Below are 19,102 nucleotides of genomic sequence, written 5' to 3'. Positions count from 1 at the left end.
TATGGCGGAAGAAGAAGAAGAAGAAGAAGAAGCAGAATAATAAATATAGCTGCAAGCAGCCATTATCGGGGCCAAGCGCAAAGAAGAAGACAAGACATGCCAGCATGGCTGGAAGTCTCAAGCCAACTGCAACAATGAGCCATTAAGGACCTATTAAGTTGATTTTAGGCAAAATAGCAGTCAAATTTTAAATACAGTCAATAATAATGGTTTAATGGTTTATCACTTTCGACCAATAGGTGTCACTGTTACGAAACTGATGTGGTTTAGTCAGATTGAGATGACAATGACACATGCAAAGTTTGGTGTCAATATGTCAAAGCATTGCAGAGATACAGCCTCAAGAGTAATTTTTGCATCATGGCTCAACTCTGTTGCAGTGGTATATGAAAACTGTTTTGTCTATCAATCCGAAATCCATAAGTATTTGTCAGCATGGTCTGAAGACGATACGGATCAATTTTGGTGAAAATCGGACAAACGGTCTAGGATGAGTTTGAAAAAGTAGATTTTTAACAAATAACAAGATGGAGCACAGATATGTTTGCAAAATATGGCAAAATTGGTATCTATCTTCTCGGCATGAGCCAATGAATGTATTATGACCAGTCTCATTACAATAGGCTAATTTAATCAAAAGTTATTAGCATTTTTGTACATTTTATTACAACTTTTGACCACAAGGTGGCGCTGCCCCGAAACTTTTTGAATATCTTCGGGACATAGAGCGGAAGACACATACCGAGTTTTGTAATGATACACTAGTGCATTCTTAAATTATAGCATTAGCATTTTAAACCGTAATACTGCATTGAAGTCAATGGGAATTTCATGTTTTGTTTTATTATAGCGCCACCAAGAGGCACAATCCCACCAATTTTTTTATGTGTCCTCGTAGTGAGCCCATACATATGTGTGTCAAGTTTGGTGAAAATATTTCATTTTGTTTTGGAGTTATAGACATTTATATGAAAAAACACGTAAAAAATGACTGACACCTGACTTTGATTGGATTTTACTACCCCTTACTATCAATATTTTGAGATTTGGGCATTAGCGTATAGCTATCGACCTATGTTTCCGAACTTCTGAGGCTGGTTTCGTCTCGATCGGACTAGCGGTTTCGAAGATATCAGCAAATGTTTTTTAAGCACTAAATTACAACTCTGCGCAAACCATATGCCGAAACCTGGCAAGTCTGGTATCGTTGGAGTCGGCAAGGATTCAGGAGACCAAAAAACACACTCCCATCAAAATATGTCAACCACACCCAAAGTTATAAGCGTTTGAAAAAAAAAATTCTCCACTAGGTGGCGCTGTTTCGAAACTTCTCAGGCTACTTCAGGGCATCGTGGTGATGACCCATACCAAGTTTCATAACAATCTGTTCATGCGTTCATAAAATACAGCATTTTTGCACATAATTCAAAATGGCCGACATCCAAAATGGCCGACATGGTAAAATTGGATATCAGTCGACTCGGCATGACGCCCTGAATCTAATGAGACCAATTTTATGATTTTTGGATAAACGGTTCAGAAGTTATAAGCCAAAATAGGCATTTTTCGTATCTCCGGACAGGTAGGTGGCGCTGCGCCGAAACGCTGCATGTTGCTTCAAGTCATGCTTGTGATGACATGTACCAAGGTTGGTTTGAATACGATAAAGCGTTGCGGAGATATAGCCTTTAGTGTGTTTTTGCAACCTCCACGTAAAATTTGTTTGTGCGTTTATTGAAAACGATTGGACGAATCAACTTGAATTCCATAACTTTTTGTCAACATGCTCTGAAGATGATCTGTTTCAATTTTCGTGAAAATCGGAGCAACGGCCTAGGAGGAGTTCGAAAAAGTAGGTTTTTCAGAAAATTCAAAATGGCGGGAAAATGTGCATACCGGAAAATGACATCATAGGGTGAAATCGAATCGGCTTGAGCCAAGGAATCCGATGAAAAAAGAATTTTGTTTCTAGCCCTTAGGGGTCAAAAGTTATAAGCATAAATATGAGTGAAACTTTGGACAGGTGGTGGCGCTAGAGGGATTGAGTTAGAGGCACCAAATTTGCTATAGTGACAGCTCAGACTGGCCTCTATGAGTGTGCCAAATTTCACAACTTTTTACCATACGGTTCTATGGGCTGCCAGAGACTCCTATGGCGGAAGAAGAAGCAGAATAATAACAAGCAGCCATTATCGGGGCCAAGCGCAAAGAAGAAGACAAGACATGCCAGCATGGCTGGAAGTCTCAAGCCAACTGCAACAATGAGCCATTAAGGACCTATTAAGTTGATTTTAGGCAAAATAGCAGTCAAATTTTAAATACAGTCAATAATAATGGTTTAATGGTTTATCACTTTCGACCAATAGGTGTCACTGTTACGAAACTGATGTGGTTTAGTCAGATTGAGATGACAATGACACATGCAAAGTTTGGTGTCAATATGTCAAAGCATTGCAGAGATACAGCCTCAAGAGTAATTTTTGCATCATGGCTCAACTCTGTTGCAGTGGTATATGAAAACTGTTTTGTCTATCAATCCGAAATCCATAAGTATTTGTCAGCATGGTCTGAAGACGATACGGATCAATTTTGGTGAAAATCGGACAAACGGTCTAGGACGAGTTTGAAAAAGTAGATTTTTAACAAATAACAAGATGGAGCACAGATATGTTTGCAAAATATGGCAAAATTGGTATCTATCTTCTCGGCATGAGCCAATGAATGTATTATGACCAGTCTCATTACAATAGGCTAATTTAATCAAAAGTTATTAGCATTTTTGTACATTTTATTACAACTTTTGACCACAAGGTGGCGCTGCCCCGAAACTTTTTGAATATCTTCGGGACATAGAGCGGAAGACACATACCGAGTTTTGTAATGATACACTAGTGCATTCTTAAATTATAGCATTAGCATTTTAAACCGTAATACTGCATTGAAGTCAATGGGAATTTCATGTTTTGTTTTATTATAGCGCCACCAAGAGGCACAATCCCACCAATTTTTTTATGTGTCCTCGTAGTGAGCCCATACATATGTGTGTCAAGTTTGGTGAAAATATTTCATTTTGTTTTGGAGTTATAGACATTTATATGAAAAAACACGTAAAAAATGACTGACACCTGACTTTGATTGGATTTTACTACCCCTTACTATCAATATTTTGAGATTTGGGCATTAGCGTATAGCTATCGACCTATGTTTCCGAACTTCTGAGGCTGGTTTCGTCTCGATCGGACTAGCGGTTTCGAAGATATCAGCAAATGTTTTTTAAGCACTAAATTACAACTCTGCGCAAACCATATGCCGAAACCTGGCAAGTCTGGTATCGTTGGAGTCGGCAAGGATTCAGGAGACCAAAAAACACACTCCCATCAAAATATGTCAACCACACCCAAAGTTATAAGCGTTTGAAAAAAAAAATTCTCCACTAGGTGGCGCTGTTTCGAAACTTCTCAGGCTACTTCAGGGCATCGTGGTGATGACCCATACCAAGTTTCATAACAATCTGTTCATGCGTTCATAAAATACAGCATTTTTGCACATAATTCAAAATGGCCGACATCCAAAATGGCCGACATGGTAAAATTGGATATCAGTCGACTCGGCATGACGCCCTGAATCTAATGAGACCAATTTTATGATTTTTGGATAAACGGTTCAGAAGTTATAAGCCAAAATAGGCATTTTTCGTATCTCCGGACAGGTAGGTGGCGCTGCGCCGAAACGCTGCATGTTGCTTCAAGTCATGCTTGTGATGACATGTACCAAGGTTGGTTTGAATACGATAAAGCGTTGCGGAGATATAGCCTTTAGTGTGTTTTTGCAACCTCCACGTAAAATTTGTTTGTGCGTTTATTGAAAACGATTGGACGAATCAACTTGAATTCCATAACTTTTTGTCAACATGCTCTGAAGATGATCTGTTTCAATTTTCGTGAAAATCGGAGCAACGGCCTAGGAGGAGTTCGAAAAAGTAGGTTTTTCAGAAAATTCAAAATGGCGGGAAAATTTGCATACCGGAAAATGACATCATAGGGTGAAATCGAATCGGCTTGAGCCAAGGAATCCGATGAAAAAAGAATTTTGTTTCTAGCCCTTAGGGGTCAAAAGTTATAAGCATAAATATGAGTGAAACTTTGGACAGGTGGTGGCGCTAGAGGGATTGAGTTAGAGGCACCAAATTTGCTATAGTGACAGCTCAGACTGGCCTCTATGAGTGTGCCAAATTTCACAACTTTTTACCATACGGTTCTATGGGCTGCCAGAGACTCCTATGGCGGAAGAAGAAGAAGAAGAAGAAGCAGAATAATAATAATAGGAACACTAACGATTTCAATAGGTGCCTCCGCACCTTCGGTGCTTGGCCCCTAATAATAGGAACACTAACAATTTCAATAGGTGCCTCCGCACCTTCGGTGCTTGGCCCCTAATAATAGGAACACTAACGATTTCAATAGGTGCCTCCGCACCTTCGGTGCTTGGCCCCTAATAATAGGAACACTAACAATTTCAATAGGTGCCTCCGCACCTTCGGTGCTTGGCCCCTAATAAGATACACAACGAATGGCTCACGATTCCGCTATAAAGCAATTCTACTCACAACACTTCTGCTCTTGCTTTATAGTTAATATTTTCATTTTTTGTTGTGAAATTGAGACGATAACAAAACAGACAATAATTTCTCTATGAACTGTTGTATGAAATCAATATCACGTTTGCATTTGTGCTATTCGGGACAGAAACATAATTTGTGTGATATTGAGATCGTTACTTAACAATATAAATATGAGAAATTATACAGAGGTATTTTTGCCGTGATATCTTGAACTTTAGGAGCATTCCACATAATGCAATGTTTAACGTGTTAAATCAATAGCCCTATAGATATCTTTTGTAACATTATAAACGTCTTTACTGGCACTAGATCTATTTAATGCATCCTTGCCGAATAAAAGCTTAGATTTCTTTTTCTTTTTTTAAAGGCATAATGCATCCTGTTAGGTGGTCTGTTCCTAACGTAAAGCTATCAAAAGACTTCAGCAGGGTTTTAATATAGTGAACAAATCATATGGACTACTTTTATGGCTCTTTTTTTTGTTTTACGGCAAGGCATATGGGTCTAAAACAGCATACAGTATTTTTTTATCTTCTGCATAGTATCTTGTCCCTTTTTCTGTACTGGCCAATTATTACATAATTCCGATGATTATGTATTTATAGAAGTTAAACCTACTGTTCAGTGAGCAGTCTGTGCTGTTAGCTACAGGAGGGCTGAATGTAAACATTCCAGTAGAATTCCCCTGATGGGCCGCACAGTCAGTTTTTCCACTGCCGCCTCCCGGAGCTCAGGAACTGTGCGGATCTGAAGAATTTGCCCATATGATGGTCTCAATCGAACACGCCCTCAGTTTGTCATTATTCTCTATGCTTGAAGAAGAAGTGTGTCCTTTTACATCAGCGATGAAAAATGTACTTTACCGTGGTAGCGAGCCAAGCCAATATGTCATGCGAGGTCTTGGTTGTCTCATTTTGCGTGTTACTGCTGTTATATCCAACATTGAGAACCAGATACGTCATTGCAGCCAACACAAACCTGCTTGTCAGACTCTTGTTGTTGTGGAGATATGAAGGAGTGTTTGGTGTGAGTGTTGTCTGAATGCATACTGAAGAGAAACTGATTTAGTGAACTGGTTTATTTGCATGAAATATCATGTTATATAATTTATTTTTTCCACAATAGGTAAGCCAATGTAAGATCTTTTGAGCTAAATTAAAAAGATTATTTATTGATTAAAATTTAGTAACTTAAATGTAAATAAAATAAACAAATAACAAGAAAATTCTGGACAAAAAAGGTATAATTTTAGGGCTTCGGGTCATTTTGACCCGTGAGTGAAGATTTGTTACAAAGTGTAAAGGGCGATGAGGGTCTGTTTGTGAAGCTGCTTCATTCTGTACTTTTACATGCCTGTCGCTCCCTCGGGATCAGCGGCAGCTGACGGAAGCTAGTTATTTTAGTTTATAAAGTTTTAAATATAGATATATTTTTCTTACAAAAACACATTGCTTTGCTTCAGAAGGCCTTTATTAACCCCGTGGAGTCGTATGGATTACTTTTATGATGGATGGATGGATGGATGCCCTTTTTTGAGCTTCAAAATCAACCCCTATCCACTGCCATTATAAAGCTTGGAAGAGCCAGGATATTTTTTAACATAACTCTGATTGTGTTTGTCTCCAGCCATGGTGATCTGACATAAAGTGACAGGATTTAGTACGGGTAACAGTCTTGGATGAGTGATAGATAGTTACAAAATATAACCCAGGGAAATGGGGGGAAATGCTCGCCTTTCTCGTTGCAAAAGAATTTCACTTAGGCTCCAAACCGCAAGCTTGGCTAGCCAACTTGAATCAAACGAACCCCAACCGAACTCGCTTCCTTCTACAGCCAGCGGCTGAACCCCCGCCTGTTGACCCACCAGTGATACCAGCTCTCTTTAACCAGCAGCCCGGAGACTCCTCTCTCTAATTGGGTCTGAAGTCTTGCGTAACAGCCTTATCCCACAGTTCAGCTGGCTGTGAGGGGAAGAGCGAGCCAAATTCACTCAGTTCTCCTCTCTACCAGGAACACAAACACTCAGAAAGAGGGCATATTTTCAAAATCGACTAGTAGTAATCAGTCATTTGGAAGCCTTGTTATGCTTCACACCAGTCATCCATCCATCCATCCATCCATCCATCCATCCATCCATCCATCCATCCATCCATCCATCTATCTGTATTTATCTGTCTGTTTGTTCTGTCCTTCTCTTTCATTCGATCTATCTTTCATTAACTCATTCGGTCCCTCTATCTATCTATCTATCTATCATTTTATCTATATTTTGTTCGGTCCTTCTATATATCTTTCATTCTGTCCTTCTGTCTGTCATTCTATCTAGCTTAATTTGTTCTATTGTTCTTTCATTCGGTGCTCCTATCTTTCTTCCGTTCTATCATTCGGTCCTTCTATCTTTCTGTCTATCTGTCAGCCAGTCCTCCTTTCTATCTTTCTTTCATTCTCAACACTCATTCTACCTGTCTTTCATTCCATCTTTTTTTATGTAAGAGGAAAAGCAAGACAGGACTGATCCGTTTGCCTCTCATGCATATAGTTTTTTTAGCCCGGCTAATAGTTTTTGGCTGGTGCACAAATGACATGGGTTGTTTCTAAGAAAACCCCTTCACAGAGCTCCAGTATCTGACAGCCCCAGCAGTGGAGTGAAGCGCGCGGGCCTCGGGTTTCTCACCGTCTAGACCTGCCGCAGCAGAAAGGCTTTTCAAACAGTGGCTCCATCGCCGAGCCGTCTAGCTTCCTGTCAGGTCAGCGCTTCTTTCCTGCGGCACACACACGTACGCACCCCGAAGACTTGTGCGATTCTCTGTGCTCCCCAATCTCAATTTCCTAAGCTTCGAAAGCCAGGAAATGAGATCAGCTGGATGTGTCTTAATTGGAGATTGTCGTCCTCTCTGGAGCAGACACACTGGCTGCTTCTCATTCCAGCATTCAGTCTGGCTCTTTCATTCTCTCACAATTGTTACGTCCACAGGGACGTAGGGATTTATTTTATTTTATTCATTTGTGTGGATTCTATTTTCTGTGCTTGTTCTGTTGTTCTTGCTCCTCCCACTGTCTGCTTGACAGGCTCATGAGTGTCACCTGAATCCTGTTCCAGATCGTTAAGTGGAGAACAAAGGAACCCAGAGATTTCCAGTCAGCGAGAGAGACTGAGGTTTTTCCTCTGCGGGAGGGACTGCCATCTTCTGATCCCAGTGCTGTTGTGTGCTTATATGGTGTATAGTGTTTTGCCTGTAGTGGCAGGTAAAGAGCTGTGAAGTGTCTCAGCTAAGTTGTGTATAACCAGTATAGCAAAGTGAGCTGTTATGTGTTACAGCTAATATTTGCACTCCTTAACCTTAACTCAATCTGAGCAGTGTAAATCAATGTGAGCTGTCTGTGAACATCAGCATTCTACTTTTGTTTTCCTTAATTTTCTCACTGTAGGGAGGTGGAAGCCTTTTGCTTCAAGACCCACCTTTTCTCCTGTTTTTGGTGTAGTAAGGGAGTTAGGTAATTGTTTCTGTATTTTCTTTTATTCCTTTTTGGTAGGTAAGTTATCCTTAATCTTGAGGAAGACTGTTTTGTTTGTTGTTTTGGCATCTCCCCTCCTGAAGTCTTGTCTGTTAATGTTCATTGTTAATTTAATAAATCTTGTTATTTTGAAACTGGTGTCATTGAGCCATGTGTGTCTGCCCTGGGACCTGGAGATGGCAGTTCTCTCATCCTCTCCCCGCAACTTTTTGTTACCCTCCTTTCCTGCCCCTAGACTAGAAGGGAGGATCGTAACAAGTGGGGGCTCGTCCGGGATACGAAGGATCGTAACAAGTGGGGGCTCGTCCGTTCGGTTTTTTTTTTCAAACTATTAATTTGTTGCGGTGAGTACAATTTCTCTTTTCTCTCTAAGGGTCTGTTTTTGCTGTTTTCGTTCTTGTGTGGGGAGGGAGGTCTCTGTGGTGACAGAAATGGATGTTGACTTCCATTTACCCTTTCTCCCACCATAGGGCTTTGCTCCTACAGTTTGACTGGTAAAGTTTGAGATTTGCGTGTCGTTACTGATTGAGCAATCTTTTGATATTTTTAAAGTGCGAAAACAGCGGGACAGACATCTGTGGTGTGGCCAGAGAAAAGTGTTGTTGAGAAATTGTCTCTCCAGTAAGGTCACTACCTTTTGAGCAGTGGCAGTTGTTCTTGCTGGAGGATTTTAAAATTAGTCTTTGCGAGTGTTCATTTAAATGGGGAAAAGAGGGGTAACTTGGTTATCAGATGCAGCTGTGTTGTCAGATGTGTCCTGACGCACTGAAATGTAAAAGTTTCCCTGTCAATAAAAGTGCTGAGCTGGGATATTTGTAATGTGAACCCTGTGTATGGCCAAAGGTAATGGAGAGGGCAAGTTTACAACTTCAGGTGGAAGAGATGGACATGCTTGTTTTTATTGCCTTGACCCAGATCACTTGGTTGAAGAGTGCCGAGCTTGGAAAAAAAATGCCTATATAGGATCTGCCATGTTACGTGCTATCGAGATGGGGTGTGATCGTGTTCCTCTTCATCAGGTACACTTAAAGTCAGACCTTGTGGCCGATGTCGTTAACCATGTGTGTGTTCCCAGTTGCCGTTTGAAGGAGATGGGCTGGTACTGGGGGAATGATCTCGTAGGTGACTAGGTTTTTCCCCGACCTATTGTGGTGAACGACAGTCCTGTTGGTGACGCTTCATCTGCATCGCCTGTGCATGCAGCAAGACAACTAAAAGTAAACGATTTCAGAAATGTTGGCCTTGCGGATTCACTGTGGCAGGCCCCTTTTGAATCTGAGATGTGCACAGACTATTAAGCCTCTAATGAGTGAATGAACTAATGTGAGAAATCCCACTTAAACTTTACATTGGTAAAGCACCTTTAAGTGGAGTGCAGGTAACTGCCTTTTCCCATCTGCCATGTTCTGATGCAGCAGTATCCTGTGAACAACTGCCTTTTGGAAGAAATGCTTGTTTCATCAATAGAGGTGTGATACTCCTGAAATGTAAGCCATGTGATTTCTCTAATTGTTGGGACATGTTCTATTTACTGTGTCTCATGTCCAGAAACTTGTACATGCAAATGCACCTATTGGCCACTTAAGTCAAGACATTTCAGTGTGTAATGTGCAGCTGTTGACCAATCTGCAAATTCCTCTTGGCAGGGTTTGAGACATTGTGATTCTTTGATTGAATTATGGAAGTAGTGTGGTCCTTCCTATATTCACAAAGCCCCTTAACTTCACTTGCCTCACAATCTGTTGCTCGTGTACTAAGAAAAGAATGTGGCATGTTGTTATACCTGTGAGCTAACGTGTTGTATTTATTTATTTTTCTCTGCATTTTGTGAAATGCCAAAAAAAAAAAAAAAAATCTTAATGGTGGGGGTGTTACGTCCACAGGGACGTAGGGATTTATTTTATTTTATTCATTTGTGTGGATTCTATTTTCTGTGCTTGTTCTGTTGTTCTTGCTCCTCCCACTGTCTGCTTGACAGGCTCATGAGTGTCACCTGAATCCTGTTCCAGATCGTTAAGTGGAGAACAAAGGAACCCAGAGATTTCCAGTCAGCGAGAGAGACTGAGGTTTTTCCTCTGCGGGAGGGACTGCCATCTAGTGATGGCCAAATGAGGCTTCCTGAACCACTGAGGCTTTCCAGCCCATTGGTTCACCAAAAGGTTCATTTACCTGAAGCCTCATGAAACAGTGTGCTCCCTAGTGACACCTGATGTCCAAAGCAATGCATCGCACACAAATCTACTCATCCTGAACAACCAAACTGTCATAGTGTGGGCACACCCTTTTTCTATTGCCTGTGTATTAATAAAGTATTTTGCTCTGCTTGTATTAACCTATGTACACACAACTCACACAAACACACAACTTTGTGTTCAACTATTCAGTAGATCTTTAGGTTAGTGATGATAGTGAATGCCCAGAATGATTGTAAATAAATTATTGTGAGTGTTGCGCTGATTGGGAGTGCAATAGTGCAGTGCTTATGGGACTGGAATTCTGGAACAGCAAATGGGAAAAGCTAATACAGCTAATTCCCTAATACAGTTCCCTAATACAGTCTAGTCTTATATTAATATTATTATTAATAATAATAGCAATAATATATATAATAATAACACTACTACTAATATAGGCTATATATATATATAGCCTATATATATATATATATATATATATATATATATATATATATATATATATTATTATTATATTATTATATATATATTATATATATATATATATATATATATATATATATATATTATTATATATATTATTATTAATAATAATAGCAATAATATATATAATAATAACACTACTACTAATATAGGCTATATATATATATAGCCTATATATATATATATATATATATATATATATATATATATATATATATATATATATATATATATATATATATATATATATATATATATATATAACGTAGTATAGGTATTACACCTAGATATAGGCTAATTTACTCTAATAATCTACTGAACTATGTATAATTTACTCTAATAATCTACTAAACTAAGTATAATGTAATATAATATATAATACAAGCTATGATATATAATGATATCGCTACTACATACAACCAACACCTCAACACCAATGCAAATGCCTACTGCAAACCCCACAAGAGGCGCGAGGTTTCAAACCACTTTTATCCGAAAGCGATACTCCGAATGAAGCAATGACGTATTCAAAAGAAAACGAGGCCTCGTTTGTCATCGTCACGTGATTTTCACGGAAACGATACAAGCCTCGAATCGGGGCTTCATCTGGAACGCCCCTTTTTGCTCGACACAAGCTCCGGAGCCTCGCTTCAGATGTCCCATCACTACTGCCATCTTCTGATCCCAGTGCTGTTGTGTGCTTATATGGTGTATAGTGTTTTGCCTGTAGTGGCAGGTAAAGAGCTGTGAAGTGTCTCAGCTAAGTTGTGTATAACCAGTATAGCAAAGTGAGCTGTTACGTGTTACAGCTAATATTTGCACTCCTTAACCTTAACTCAATCTGAGCAGTGTAAATCAATGTGAGCTGTCTGTGAACATCAGCATTCTACTTTTGTTTTCCTTAATTTTCTCACTGTAGGGAGGTGGAAGCCTTTTGCTTCAAGACCCACCTTTTCTCCTGTTTTTGGTGTAGTAAGGGAGTTAGGTAATTGTTTCTGTATTTTCTTTTATTCCTTTTTGGTAGGTAAGTTATCCTTAATCTTGAGGAAGACTGTTTTGTTTGTTGTTTTGGCATCTCCCCTCCTGAAGTCTTGTCTGTTAATGTTCATTGTTAATTTAATAAATCTTGTTATTTTGAAACTGGTGTCATTGAGCCATGTGTGTCTGCCCTGGGACCTGGAGATGGCAGTTCTCTCATCCTCTCCCCGCAACTTTTTGTTACCCTCCTTTCCTGCCCCTAGACTAGAAGGGAGGATCGTAACACAATCTTTCTCTCTTTCTTTCATCCCTGGATAGAGCTTGTGAATTTTGTGAAGTTAGACACCCTGGGAATTGACACACAATATCCTCGGAGCAGTGCGAGAGAGCGGTTCACATAAGACGACTCTGTTTTCCATTCAGCGGCAGACTTTTCATTTGGCCATTACTGCTTTCTGGAAGCATATAAAAACCGTTTTTGTATTGATGCTGTTTAGAAGGATGTTTTTAGAGATGAAAATAACTTCAGGTAGGGAAATAAACACATTTGAAATTTGAACTGTGTGATGAATGAGCGGTGCCCTTTGTGGAAAGACTGTAGATCCTGTGTTTGAGCAGTGTGACAGCCTCTAAAACCAGCTCTCTGTTTTTCCAGGTCTTTAAGGGTGAATTTCAGCTACCTGATTTTCTTAAAGAACAGACACAGGTATGGTAGATATTCTGCCTGTCCTTAAGCTCTTCACAAATGGCTTTTTTTATTATTGATTTTGCTCTTCCTATTGTGATTGTTACAGTATGCCTACCACTAGTAATTAATAAAATGGTGGACATTAGAGATCTTCACTTCCCATCTGCTTCCACTCACTCTTGATCTTCGCTCTTCACATAATTTCTGATCATAATGGTGTTTAATAAGGTGTCTTGATCTCCTCCAGTCTGCACTCCTCTGATCTCATGGTTTCATTTTTGTTGATCCGATCACATTAGCTGCTAGAAATGTGTGTGGCCTCATTTTTGCGTGTAGTTCTGCTTTCTAGATAGATGGTGTTTACCGCCCCCTCTTGGGCAGATGAGGAATTTAATAGCATTATTTTTTTTAGGGAAAACCCTTTGATAGTTGCATTGCAAAGCTGAAAGTGGGTGGAAATATAAAATATATGTATATGTATTCCAGTTAAAGGCACAATATGTAAGATTTTTAAAAATAATATCCAAAAACCATTTTTAAAAAAGTGTATATATATATTGTTACTTGTGCATTTTACATTATTCCAAATGTTGTAACAATTGAATCTCTTGTTTTCTTAATTTACTGCTGTTTGTACCATGCCTCAGACAACACCATTGACTAACATGGCATAATCAGAGAGAGCTGTATTTGTAGTAATAGTAATACAGCATTTTCTCCACCATACAATGTATTTTAAAATGTATTGCATGCCATTTAGCAACACAAGTCGTCCAGCTTTTATTAATATGATATGATGTTCTAATATCGATCTATTAATGTGCAACCAGCATCTCACAGCAGCAATTGCTTTGAAAAAGTGACCTCTAGTGGTAAATTTACATACTGTGCCTTTAATATTTCAATTCTTTGTTTTGGATTTAGTATAGTGATAATCTAAAAAACGATTTAATTTCACAAACAAAATGCTGTCTTTTTTATGTCATGTTTAATATGTTACTTACGCAGTATACAAGAAAATATTTAGTTGCCTTTATAGTTTGGGATCACTTGCAAGAAGTATTTAGGGGCTCTTTGTGCCAAAAAAAGAAAACCCCTGGATTAGATGGTGTCGAGAAGTTTAAGAGGGATGGAGGTCGCTGTGATTCAAAATCTGTGACTAATGAATCTCTAAATATACGTGAATAGCATATCACAGACACACTAATCAGAACTGCACCTCTGTAGATAAAAATGATCTAAATGCGAATCGTATACTGCGAACTCACACGATTGCTCAGAACAATACAACACACTGAAGCGGTTCATTCACACAGTACTGTACAGCATTGTGTCCACACGTGTGTAACAGATGTTTGTCTTATAACAGCTTCAGAGGTCTCCAGAAAAGCCAAACCCAAGTTAGGAGGAGAAGACCAGCTTTATCAATAGAAGTGAGTTATTATCATCTTTACTGGCAAACTGTGGTTCCTCTTTGGATCTGATAGTGTTGTTGAACCTCATACTATTACTGTTACCATAATTAAATGCTTACAGAAAGATGTACCTCTGTCGTTCCTTTAAATATGATGCCAGAAATATCAAATAATGTAACAGCATAATAATGTTGAACAGAGACACAAAATCATAGACATTTTATGTTTTTATCAAATGTATTTTGCTTTACATTTTTTATATAACCTATTCAAGTTTTATGGCGATGAAAGGAGACATGGAAATATTCCGATTCACAAAAGCCTTTTTATTTGTGGAAGGATAAACTCTGTTAATTTGATGAGTTGTGTAATAAATCACGGATCTCTGATGTCACACTGAAAAAAATGCTTTGAGTATGTTTGTCTTGTTTCTAGTCCAAACATCTAAAAATTCTTAAAGCAAGAAGTATTTACTAGACAAGCAAAGGTAATCGTCTTGTTTTGGGGGAAAATAACTCAAAATGAAGAGAGTTTTTGCTTAAAATAAGATAAATAATCTGCCAATTGGGTAAGCAAAATAATCTTAATTCAAACAGAAAACAATATTATTTTTCTTACTCCATTGGCAGATTATTTTGCTTATTTTAAGCAAAAACAGTAATTTTTACTTGTCTGGTAAATGTTTCTTAATGTTTCTTAGAAATTTTTGATATTTTGATTAGAAACAAGACAAAAATACTATAAGAAAAGCATTTTTTGCAGTGCAGCAGAAACCGGTAAGGGCACTGACGTAACACACTGTATGCTAAACACAGCTGGCCTTTACTGACCGGCTCTTGATGTGTTTCAGGGCTGAGTAGAAGCAGATGCCGTGGGACCATGATGGACTTGCGTCACCCCCGCTATGCTGGGACCTCCATGCATGGACACACACACACACACACACACACACACACACACATACACACACACACACACACACACACACACACACACACACACACATACACACACAGGCCTCTGGACTCAGATCACTCTTTGTAGGACAGTTTTGGCCTTTGATGTTGTACTGTAACAATTGTGGCCTAAGAATGTCATTGCTGTTCTGAATTTTGTGTTTTCTTCTTTTCTGTTTCTCCACACTGTACTCCTTTTTAATTTTCATTAATTTCCTGGCTTCATGAACCTGTGATTCTGTTATAAGAAAATACAGTGGATTTAATTAGCATCAAGGAAATATTTATGGAGGAGCATTGGCTTTAGAAGACGCGATTTTAATGTTGGTTTTTGTTTTCATGCCTTCGTAATGTGCAATTCCTTGGGTACTGATACTGAATGATGTGCAAGACTTCAATCTTGTGTAGAGATAGACATGCATTTTGTTCTCTGCCTTCGCAATGGAGTGACCTTATGTGCTCTGAGAGGAGCTGTGATAAATGAGCTGCCAGTGTTGAACGGAAGAGGCACATTGACATTTTCTCCACTGGCAGAGAAACGCACATCGGTGATGTTGTTTTTACAATTGTTATTTTTGTACTTGTGTAAATCATAATTATGTACTCTTATTTCTTTCAATGAAATAAACCCCTAAACGCTGTTGGCAGCCAATTGACTGATATTAATCGGATTCAACAAATCTGTGGAAGTGTAATCTTTTTTATAACCGCTCCCTCTAGTGGTCACTTTAATACACTGCACTCATGAGTGGCTCAGGTATGACGTCACTATAAGTAGGCACTCGGTCAGTTTTAGGCTGCGTTCGGAACCGCATACTCATTGAGTAGGTACTCAATTTCAATAAGTACTTACTTAACGAGCGCTAAAAGAGTAGGTACTATATATCCAGATCTCGTTAAGTATGAATGCGATCCGCACTTTATGCGCCATGTTGACGTTATCATGTGACCCATGACGATATCACAAGCGCAACAACTCGTGTGACAGGTTTAATTAATCTGTATATTGGTTTAAACGTGCTCATTTTTTGTGGTCTTTTTTAAGAAACAGCTGCCCATTTATTTTGTCATTGTAGTATAAGAAATACATTTTAACCCTACTAATCTGACAATTTCATCCTTTTTTATCCTTGCAAAAACCCCAAATCGTGATCTCTTGAATATGTTGTTAATTTTTTTATTTTATATGCAAAAAAAATGTCATCCACAAGCAAAAGTGGGCTAAATCTCCTTTATATTTCCCTCTTTTTCTTGTTAAATTTAACTCCTGTTTGATCCCAGGCTTATGAAATAACTAAAACAAATAAATAAAAATTATTGCATTATGATGATTTATTCAAGATATCGAACCTTGTTATTGTTTTTTCTCTGTATATAATGTACTTAAACCCATTAGTTTTATCATTATGATTGTTCGTTGTTAAATATACCACCATGCAATTATAAAACAATTAAAAAAAAAGATATGAGTGACAGGTGCAGTAAGAGCTCAGCATCAGTAACTCCACAGCCCGACCGGTGCGGTTTCCCTCAGTGTTTGTAATGTCTGCTCAGAAAAATCTTTCAGCTGCTCGGAGATCTCGCCTTTGGAGGAAACTGTTGATTGTATACTCGAAAAACGTAAGAAATACTATAAAAAAAAATTTAAGTTCCCTATCTCGAGGGAACTTCGAGCTGCGTCGAAACGCTAGGGGACGCCTCTGCGTGCTACGTCATGAAGCACTTGTGTAATCAGTCCAATAGCGGGACGATACGTCACGGGCGGGTGACGTCATCGACCAGGAAGCTATAAAGCATGCCCGGACCAAACAGTCATTAGCTTCTGTGTCTTCACAAGCGCTCTGTGTGATATTGTATGTCCATTTATTGTGTGTGTGTCAAAGAGAAAAGAGAATGTCTAGTCAGTTCAGGCGTTGTGTTCCTTCCTGCCCTCGTTACATCACGGGTGGAGATACACACGACCTGTGCGTTATGTGTTTGGGGCTCGAGCATGCCCAGTCAGCTCTCGAGGGGGTTGGCTGCGACCATTGCGAGAGTCTCCCAATGCGTACATTAAGATCACGCCGGGCACTCTTCGAGGAGAGTGCTTTGGCTCGCGGTCCTCAGGGCTCGGGTCCCGCTGCTGCCGAGGCACAGCGAAGGCTCGCGTCTTGGGGATCGCAGTTAGATCTGGTGGCGGGGTTAGAGACGGGTGATCCCCTATCTCTGCCCTTACCCGCTGGATCTCTAGCCTCAGCTCGCGAGTTGGAAGCACGCTCTGCGGTTTCTTCCGCTCGCGCTGAGGCACAAGATCAGCTGCAGCACTCCAGTTCCGAGGAACTGGATGTTGTAAGCGTAAATGAAACTGACGAACTACTTCCACCATTACACACACACGCACAGGAGGAGCTAATGGAGGTTGTCACTCGCGCCGTTGCCAGATTAAGTTTAGACTGGCCGGCCGAGTGTTATGAGTCACAAAAACACACAAGCAGGCTAGATGAAAGATTTCTGCCCTCATATACTCAACCTCCTAGGCGGGGCTTGCCATTTTTCCCGGACCTCCACACCGAGTTGTCGAGGTCCTGGGCTAAACCAGCATCTGCCAGAGTCTTTAACCCGTCCACATCTCAATATTCAAATATAAACGGGTTGAAGGCTCATGGTTATGCGGCGATGCCGCGGGTGGAAGAGACGCTCGCGAGCTATCTCTCCCCCGAGTCAGCATCGTCGCTGCAAGCCCCGCAGCTGCCCACCAAGCCCGTAAGAACAACATCAGCGCTGGTGGGCAGGGCGTACTCGGCAGCCGGGCAGGCGGCCGCCTGTTTACATACGGTGGCCGTCCTGCAAGCATATCAGGCAGATTTATTGGGGGATATAAATGAAGAAACTGAGGAAGTGGGGAGAGAAACGATCGCCGAAATTAGACGGGCGGCAGATTTGTCTCTTCGTGCCACCAGGGAGACGGCCAGATCCATCGGTGGCCACGGAGAGACATTTATGGTTAAATCTATCAGATATAAAAGAAAGGGATAAGAAGTTTCTGATGGATTCGCCCGTCTCGCCTACTGGCCTCTTTGGTGACGCTGTAACAACAGTCGTCGACCGTTACCAGGAGGCCAGGAAGCAGGCGGCGGCGTTCTCAAAATTTCTCCCCCGCAAATCATATCCCCCAGGGGCTGCCGGGCGGGGGCAGCCCCAGCCGAGTACGTCCTCCTCCGCAGCGCATCGAGCGCAACAGAAACAGAGCGTGGCCGCTCGGGCCCCCCCGCAGAGAGAACGGGGGTCCGGGCGACGCGCTCAGCCGGGACCTTCCCGCGGTAGGACGGATCTGAGGACCGTCCTTATCGCTAGGAAGGCCTCGGCTAAGAAGTCCTGACGCCAAGAGCGCAGGGCTTCCGATGGCAGTCCCCTCCGGGAAAGTGCGGCTCGCCGAGGCGCCCGCTCTTTCCCGGTGCCATCGGGGGGCCGGTCTGCCAACCCTGCCACCATTGGTGCTTCAGGGCGCGGCGGTCCCCGGGGGAACGCATATCTCCATGTCCGCCCGGAAACGTAGCGGCTTGGGGATGTTCGCGCCCTCTCGGGAGGGCCCCTGGGCGGTCAGTTCGGTTGCTACCTGCCGGTTATCCGTTACAGGACACCGGGCTGACCACACAGGAAAATCCAGAGACCAGCCTCGAGAGGCTGGTTCCCTTAGTAGATTTTCTGGCAGCGTGGAAACTTCTGCCGAATGTCTCAGAATGGGTCCTGCGTACAATAGAAAAAGGGTACAGAATTCAATTCGGGTTACACCCGCCCGTGTTCAACGGGGTTACTGCCACGGTAGTAAGCCCCGAGCAGGCTCTGGTAATGGAACAAGAGGTACAGACTCTTCTGCGAAAAGAGGCTATAGAACGGGTCCCTCCCCACTGCAGAGAGTCGGGGTTTTACAGCCGGTACTTCATAGTTCCGAAGAAGGATGGGGGGTTAAGGCCTATCTTAGATCTGCGTCATCTAAACAGAGCAGTAAAAAGATTAAAATTCAAAATGCTCACGATAAAACAGATCGTGTGTCACATCAGGTCCGAGGACTGGTGTGTCACGATAGATTTAAAAGATGCGTACTTCCACATCTCCATCCTTCCGCAGCACAGACAGTTCCTCAGGTTCGCTTTTGGGGGAAAAGAGTACCAATATCGAGTGCTGCCATTCGGTCTAGCTTTATCGCCCCGCACTTTCACGAAGTGCGTGGATGCAGCTCTGGCTCCGCTGCGACTCCAGGGCATCCGCGT

The 19,102-nt window shown here is 41.0% G+C and overlaps 1 protein-coding gene across 2 annotated transcripts in view; it reads left to right on the top strand.

Moving 5' to 3' along the window:
• Positions 1-15,512, top strand: part of tpst1 (tyrosylprotein sulfotransferase 1) — a 69,315-nt gene extending 53,803 nt beyond the window's left edge. Inside the window, exons 4-6 of one of the 2 annotated variants that reach the window (XM_067451245.1) lie at positions 12,449-12,499; positions 13,851-13,914; positions 14,747-15,512. In XM_067451245.1, coding sequence (XP_067307346.1) covers positions 12,449-12,499; positions 13,851-13,886 — 87 coding nt within the window. In that variant the 3' untranslated portion in view covers positions 13,887-13,914; positions 14,747-15,512. The remainder of the gene's footprint in view (positions 1-12,448; positions 12,500-13,850; positions 13,915-14,746) is intronic. The other variant, XM_067451246.1, reaches the window with a different exon arrangement.
• Positions 15,513-19,102: the final 3,590 nt, after the last annotated feature.

The sequence above is a fragment of the Pseudorasbora parva genome, chromosome 8 (assembly GCF_024679245.1).
Source record: "Pseudorasbora parva isolate DD20220531a chromosome 8, ASM2467924v1, whole genome shotgun sequence".
Classification (NCBI taxonomy): domain Eukaryota; kingdom Metazoa; phylum Chordata; class Actinopteri; order Cypriniformes; family Gobionidae; genus Pseudorasbora; species Pseudorasbora parva.
Note: the sequence above shows the minus strand (reverse complement) of the source record. Positions and strands in the feature narration are given on the sequence as shown.